This window comes from Adiantum capillus-veneris, chromosome 25 (assembly GCF_014529385.1).
Source record: "Adiantum capillus-veneris isolate H3 chromosome 25, ASM1452938v2, whole genome shotgun sequence".
NCBI lineage: Eukaryota > Viridiplantae > Streptophyta > Polypodiopsida > Polypodiales > Pteridaceae > Adiantum > Adiantum capillus-veneris.
The window spans coordinates 4,506,741-4,513,666 of record NC_140955.1 but is presented as its reverse complement, the minus strand read 5'-3'; the positions used below and the strand labels follow the sequence as shown (position 1 = coordinate 4,513,666).

Genomic DNA, 6,926 nt, shown 5'->3' with positions numbered 1-6,926 from the left:
CACAAGAATCAAGGAAAAAGGTGTTGATAGAGTGCCATAATCCTTCTTTTCTTATGTGAGTACCTTGAAAGTGTGAGTGCTCGGATGCGTGCGTGCGTGCACGGTGTGGTGTGTGCAGGGAAGAGGAAGAGCGTGAGACGGTGTGGTGGAGCTCACCTGCAAAAGAGACACATCTCGTCTCTTGCTCAAAGCATGCCAGCAACAAAACCAAGACTATGTTGTCTCAAACCTTAGACACATGCATAGGATATATCACGCCACTGCGGGCTCCTTTGGCAATCACTAATAAACCGCAATGCATCTAGAATGACTTCTCTCTAAGAAGTATTGGACAACCAAAGTCTGCTTATTGTCTCACTGAGGTCAATCTTTATCTCAATTGAGAAACATAGTGCACATGTCGTAGCGTGTATGATGCACCACTGGGCAAAGACAAACAAACATCTCCTGCACCCTCTATGTCAAACACCAAACCATTGGCCAAGTAAACACAGCCAAAACTCCCACTAGAAAAGGTGCTAAACCACTCACAACATGGTGTGACGTGAAAAGTAGCATCGCTATCTAGTAACCACTATGGATAAAGTATGCTATCCATAGACATATCTGCAAGAGGTACACTTGAGGCAAGCATGGCATCACCATCATTGGCATAGAATTCCACTGTAACTACCTCTCTAACATGTATCAAAGCCGTATCTGCGTCATGCATACATCTCCACTGCTGTCTCATACAAGGCTGGAACAATGGTGCATAAAACAACTCCACAATCTGCTATTTGCATGCATAAACTGGGACAGACTACTCAACTGAGCGTAAAGCGCATAACCATATACACAAGTAGAGAGCAAACTAGCTCAAAACGCATCCCACAAATTGCCTGCAAAAATCTACAAAAACCTGTGAAACTTGTGACTAGCAAAGTCTGTAGCCACACAAGCATACACAATCCTCACTCTTGCAAGCGTGGGTACAAGAACACCAAGTTATGTCCAAGTTGACAAAACCTGTCAAAGGGAGAGTAAACACTCGATCACTGTCAAAGTGGGAAAATATTGACCATTATGCAAGATGGCATAACAGTGCAAACTTTCATGGTAAGAAGATGGGAAAAAACGAACAGAATTTCCTTTGCCAAATGAGCCAAAACTCAATGCAAACCGCAAGCCAAAAAATTGCATATAAGTGCCAAAGTGGGAGTCAACTTGACCACTAAACCATCAGAGAGTAAATTGTTAATATGCATGAAACCATGGAAAGAATCTCGAAGAAATGCTGCAGAGTTTCCCATGTTGACTGAGAAAAAACTCAAAAATCTCACCAAATATGCATGGAAATAGACACTCAGTGTCTCAGTAGCAAAATCCACAAATGGTGTACATAGCACTGCCAAAACCCTAGCAAAACATCTCACTCCTGACCGAGTGGCTCTATGGATATATTCCTATCCAAAAACACCTGTAAATCTGCGAACTTGTTACTTGCAAGCTATCTCAAGCTCAAATTGTATCCACATAATGCATACATAGCATGAAACTACGCCAAACTTTGCAGACAAGATCTCTGTAATGCTTCACACAATTGTACATGAGCATTACATGTGCTGCATAATCCACACTGGAAAGACTGTGCAAACTATGAGAAAAACCGGTGTGAAACTAGCAAACACTACCTCATCGGTCGGTAAACACGTCGATCAAAAACGCTGTCTAAGAGCCAAGTGCGCTCAAGGAAAAAACACGCTCTAGAATGGTCCCTCAGAGCCGTATCTGTCGGTATGTGCCGTCAAAGACAAAAACTGGAAAAGTGGCCAATCAAAAATGCCATGGAGAGTACGTCGGAGCCAAATCCGCTCCAAAATGGGTGCTAGAGGAGATCCAATACCTCTCTCGCTCTATGGTCTCCTACTTTGTTGAGGTCAAAAAGTCATTGATGCCATCTTCCACCGCCCTGGAGAAGTACGCTAGCCGAATAGCCGCCTGATTGGTGTCAAAATTGATGTCGGAACGGCTAATCGCCGATATTGGAGGCTGATGCCAAGCTGATGCAAAACCTCAAGAAAAATGCAAAAGCCGAGCCGCTAAGTCAGTGTCGTAAACTGATGCCCATAGCTAGTGCTCGAAGCCATAGAGGAGGAAGGTCGATAAAAAATATCGAATCAATGTCGAAAATTGATGCCGAGGTTGCCTCCCGCCGCCGGACGGGAGTCTCCATCGATGCCAAGAAGAACACCAAGAAAATTGCTAGAATCACTGTTGAAATCGATGCCGAGAAGTAGAAGAAAAATTACCGACAAGATCGATGAGATCGGACCGATGCCGGGTGATGCTTGGGCTTACTCGCCTATGCGTGAGCGCTCGCCAAGAAAAGGGCTCTCTCTCTACCTCTCACTCGCTCGCTATCTCTCTCTCTCTCACGTGCTCGCTTGCACTCTCACTTGCTTGATGTGAGCCTCACTCTCTCTGTCAGCTTTCTCTCAAGCTTTTCCGGGGTGTGTAAGAGCAGAGTCGAAGTGTCGATAGTCGGGGCTATCAGGGTGTCGAGGTCTCTCGTGCGAGCGATCCCTTGCACACAAAAGTGTGTGAAGGCAAAGTTTAAAAAAAGCCTTTAATTTACTGTTGGCTGCACTGACGAGCCCAACAAATCAGAGAGCTGCAGAGGGAAAGGATGAGCATGACGAGCTGTGTCGATCGCTTCTGTTCCCCCAAGCTCTTGTGTGTGTGTGTGTGTGTGTGTGTGAACACACAAGAAAAAACTTTTCCTAGTGGTGCTTTATTGACTGGCCAATCTAAGAGCGATTTGCAAAATGGAAAAAGGAGAAGCATGCCACTTGTCATTGGTTGATTGGAGAGGAAACGGTAGAAGGTAGAGGCTAAATTTAGCGCAAGCTTCATGCAAAAAAAAACACGTTGTCTGCTCTCGTCACACCAAAGAAGGCAGAGGACGAGCGATATGGGAAAGTGGGTGAGCTTGCAGGGGGTTGGTGAAGCAACCCTCGTTTGCTGTCTGGAATGGCGTCTCTTGGAATGAACTAATTGCGGGATACGCACAACAACAGCAGGGACATAAGGCTCCATGCTGTTTTCATCGCTTGCTGTCCAGAATCGCATCTCTTGGAATGCATTGATTGCGGAATACGCACAACAGGAGCACGAAAAGAAGGCTCTATGCTGTTTTCAGTGCTTGCTGTCCGGAATGGCGTCTCTTGGAATGCATTGATTGCGGGATACGCACAACAAGAGCAACGATAGAAGGCTCTACACTATTTTCAGCGGATGCAAAGTGATGGCCTGTTAGTCATGGGCTGTTGCAATGCTTAAAAATTCATTGTTGTTAGTTATGGGTTGTTGCAAATTTTTGTCGTGCTTGGCAATGCCTTATTTGATATGTATGCCAAATGTGGTGCACTGCAGAAAGCACAGAAAGTGCGTGAGGAGCTTCTTGACTAGAATGTCGTCTCTTGGAGTGCATTGATTATGGGATAAACGCAACAGAAGTAGGGCTAGATTACTCTAAGCTATTATCAGCGGATGCAAAGCGAGGGTCTTTCGCGTGCATCTTGAAGGCATGTGGCTCTACGCAATATGCTGATGTGGGCATAAAAATTCACGTTGATATTGTTAGTCAGGGACTGTTGAAACAAGATGTCATGCTTGGCAATGCGTTGGTTGACATATTTGCTAAATGAGGTACGCTTCAGAGAGCATCAAAAGTGTTTGAGAAGCTTCCTGTCCAAAGTTTAGACTCTTGGAATTCATTGATTGTAGGATTTGCATCGTCGTAGCAGGGCAGGGTTTCCTCCATACGAAAATGGGTTGCAGCATCTAGAGCATTGCATTTGGGCTTGCAGCCTCAAGTGAGGCTGGGGAGATTGCTTCATCAACTGCTTCGGGGCCACATCAAGGTGGGTATGCATCCTCATGAGATTCATCCCATCAGAAGTTCAAGTGGTAGGGATGTGTTTCCAAGGTTGCTAAGCAAATACATCAAACATGTATGTCTCCTCAAGGATGGACGAGGGAGAAATTTATGAGCATGGGCCACCAAATGCATGATGACATGTGTATTGTGCACAGAGAGATGTGCGAACAAAGGTGCAGATGGCGAAAATAGAGATCCAACCATGTAGCTATGGAGGATGCTCCCACACATGGAGTGCATAGAGGGAAGGTGTTGACGATGGTGGGGCATCAGTAACAACAAGCTGGGCAAAGAGGATGCGGCACCAGAGGGCAGACATTGTACATATTTGTAGTGCAACACAGAAAGCTCTAGTTGGTTTTTAGAAAATTTTGAAGCAAGGGCCTCTCTCCACATGCAATCACCTGCGCATGCATCTTATTGGAGATGAGGCTGCCCGAAGCGGTGGAGCTAGACATCCTAGAGTATTCTTTCACAAAGCTTGCAAGCAATATTAAGTGTGACATTAGACGCATGTTATAAAGGAGCGAAAAGGGATTTTCTTCACTATTTTTATTCAGGTGAGCACATCATGGTGATGGTGTGGGAGTATGTGAATGGGCAGGTGACATATGGAAGCATTTCATTTGTCTCCAAGGAGCAGCAGAACATGGAGGCTGCATCATCGCCTTCTACAACTTAGATTGGAGCATAGTGTGGACTGAATCTATGCAGGGCTTGAGGGCAACAAGAAAGGCTACAATAGCATCATCTTCATCCAAGCACCAACAGAGCAAAGATGGGGCAGGGATGGCTGGCAATAGAGATCCAACCACGGAGCTGTGGAGGATGCTCCCACATGTGGAGTGCATAGAGAGAATGTGTTGGCGATGGTGGGGCATCAGCAACAAGAAGCAGATTCTGAAGCAAGGACCTACACATTCATCTTTTAGAGATGAGGCTACCCAAAGCGACGGAGCTGGACATTCTGGAGCGCTTCGCGTTTTTGTGATTGGCCATCCTCAGTTTATCAATTTTGATCAAAATTTGAGCTCCAATCTCTTACATACTGGTAGCATCCATCATCTCACGTTTTTGCTCTTCCATCCACATAAGCTTGGACTAATTGCTGCTTTAGCATGAGATCTTGTTCACCACTCTTCTTAAGAACTTTGTTTCGTGCTCACACTGCTTTGACCATAACATCCTTTAACATCATAGGGGATAGAACCTTGTTGGTTTTGAACATATTCAACAAAATTACTCTTACATGCCTCGGAGTAATAGGAAATGGATGTGATACCTCCTCCTTGTAGATAATAGAAGCTTGTTGATTTTGAACATATTCAACAAAATTATATTCTTCCATGCCTTGCCGTAATACGAAATGGATATGACAGTTCTTTGTTACTTTTAGGTTGATCTTCCACCTCTTTGCCCTTCCTTCTAGTGCACCTTTGATCTTCATGAATTCTAAGACCCGCTCTTATTTCGAATGTTGGATGAAGGTTTCACCTGATAATCTACATTGCCTTAATGGATTTTGAAGGTCATGTTCCCGGGGTCTTCACTCTGGATTACCATATGGTGTCATGTGAGCGTACAATAGGGGAGTTTATGAGGTCAAAAAGGTAGATTTTACAAAGGAGGGTACCGTATATAGGGGGTAAAATGGCAGTTTTGGTGCATGCAGGGGACGTCTTCCTAGTACTACTACTGAATCCCTTGGGGTCATGTTATTATGATAGTGGATGTGCTAGTGCATGCAAATGATAGATTGGAGGTGCCTATATTCATTTATCTTATAATGACATTTTGAGAGAGAGCATGACCCTAGTTCACTTGATAACCTACATTTCCCTAGAGCCTTTCAAAGGTCATGTTATTATGATGAATGTGCAACTAATGCATGCAAGTGATAGATTCGAGGAGTAAATTTTCCAAAAAAAGCATCACCTTGGGCTTGCAGTTTTAGACCAATGCATCCCCTTATATAACTCGCTTTTACATTCCCTTTAAACCCGCTTGCTTAGCAAATAATATGTAAACTCACTAACTTCGATCATGCAGTCAAAACTCTCTCTCTCTCTCTCTCTCTCTCTCTCTCTCTCTCACACACACACACACACACACACACACACACACACACACACACACACACACACACACACACACACACACACACACACACACACACACACACACACACACATCCATGCATGAATATCTCCTTTCTGTGCTAAATTTTTTGTAAGCATGTTTAAATATTAATAAAAATGGGATGCCCAATTGTTTAAATGAGAAAAACTTGAGAATTTTAAGTACTTTCGCGTTAAGAGCCCAGTTTATTTTTAAAGTTGTAGAGCCCTTCAATGCCACATTTGACCTTTCAGAGAAATTGACAATTTTCTAGGATTTGCCTTTGAAGGGATAGAGTTAATTTAATGTGAGGCCGGCAGGTAGACAGACATGCGAATAACCTCCCAACCATCCTATATATAGGCCCCTGGCCCTCTTCCATATATAAACCCCTTTACTGCATGTGTGTCCGGCACATTGCCCGGGCCATGCCCGTCTAGTCCTACCCTTGGCATGACATTACTCCCCCCTTGGAGAAGCATTTTCGTCCTCGAAAACACAAGTGGTGGTATCTTCATAAGAACACTAATGTTTTCCACCGTGGCATCCCTCATGGATCCAACGGTTCGTTGAATCGGAACCCGGTTCATTGGGAGGTTCAATGAAATCAAGAGTAACATCTTGGTTTTCTACATTCTTGTCCCTGTGCAACCGTCTTGGTTAACCGACTCATAATCAAAAGAGCGTGAAGGCTCCATTTAGAACTCACTTGAGAATGCTAAACGAGTTATCACAACTAAGAGGTGTTTAAATGCATACCCAGGTTTCAGACTTTCTGAAGGTACTGGAATATGCAATATAACCTCGGCTCATCTTTCCATGAAAGTACTATGCTGACATACTCATCAGCAGCAACCAAGTCCTTGACTTGCGGTGGTTTCTTGCC

General features: G+C 44.2%; 1 protein-coding gene across 1 annotated transcript; it reads left to right on the top strand.

Moving 5' to 3' along the window:
* The first annotated feature begins 3,076 nt into the window (after window positions 1-3,076).
* On the top strand, window positions 3,077-5,044 carry LOC147424347 (uncharacterized). Its single transcript, XM_086499407.1, has 3 exons — window positions 3,077-3,173; window positions 3,852-3,905; window positions 4,488-5,044. The coding sequence occupies exons 1-3, from the start codon at window positions 3,077-3,079 to the stop codon at window positions 5,042-5,044; spliced, it is 708 nt and encodes a 235-aa protein (XP_086355533.1).
* The last annotated feature ends 1,882 nt before the right edge of the window (window positions 5,045-6,926 follow it).

Excerpts from the sequence above, each read along its gene's own strand:
- LOC147424347 (XM_086499407.1), top strand. The coding sequence starts at position 3,077 with ATGCTGTTTTCATCGCTTGCTGTCCAGAATCGCATCTCTTGGAATGCA. Across the intron at positions 3,174-3,851 it reads CGAAAAGAAGGCTCTATGCT|CCTCAAGTGAGGCTGGGGAG; the intron begins GTTTTCAGTGCT and ends TTGGGCTTGCAG. Across the intron at positions 3,906-4,487 it reads TGCTTCGGGGCCACATCAAG|CACATCATGGTGATGGTGTG; the intron begins GTGGGTATGCAT and ends TATTCAGGTGAG.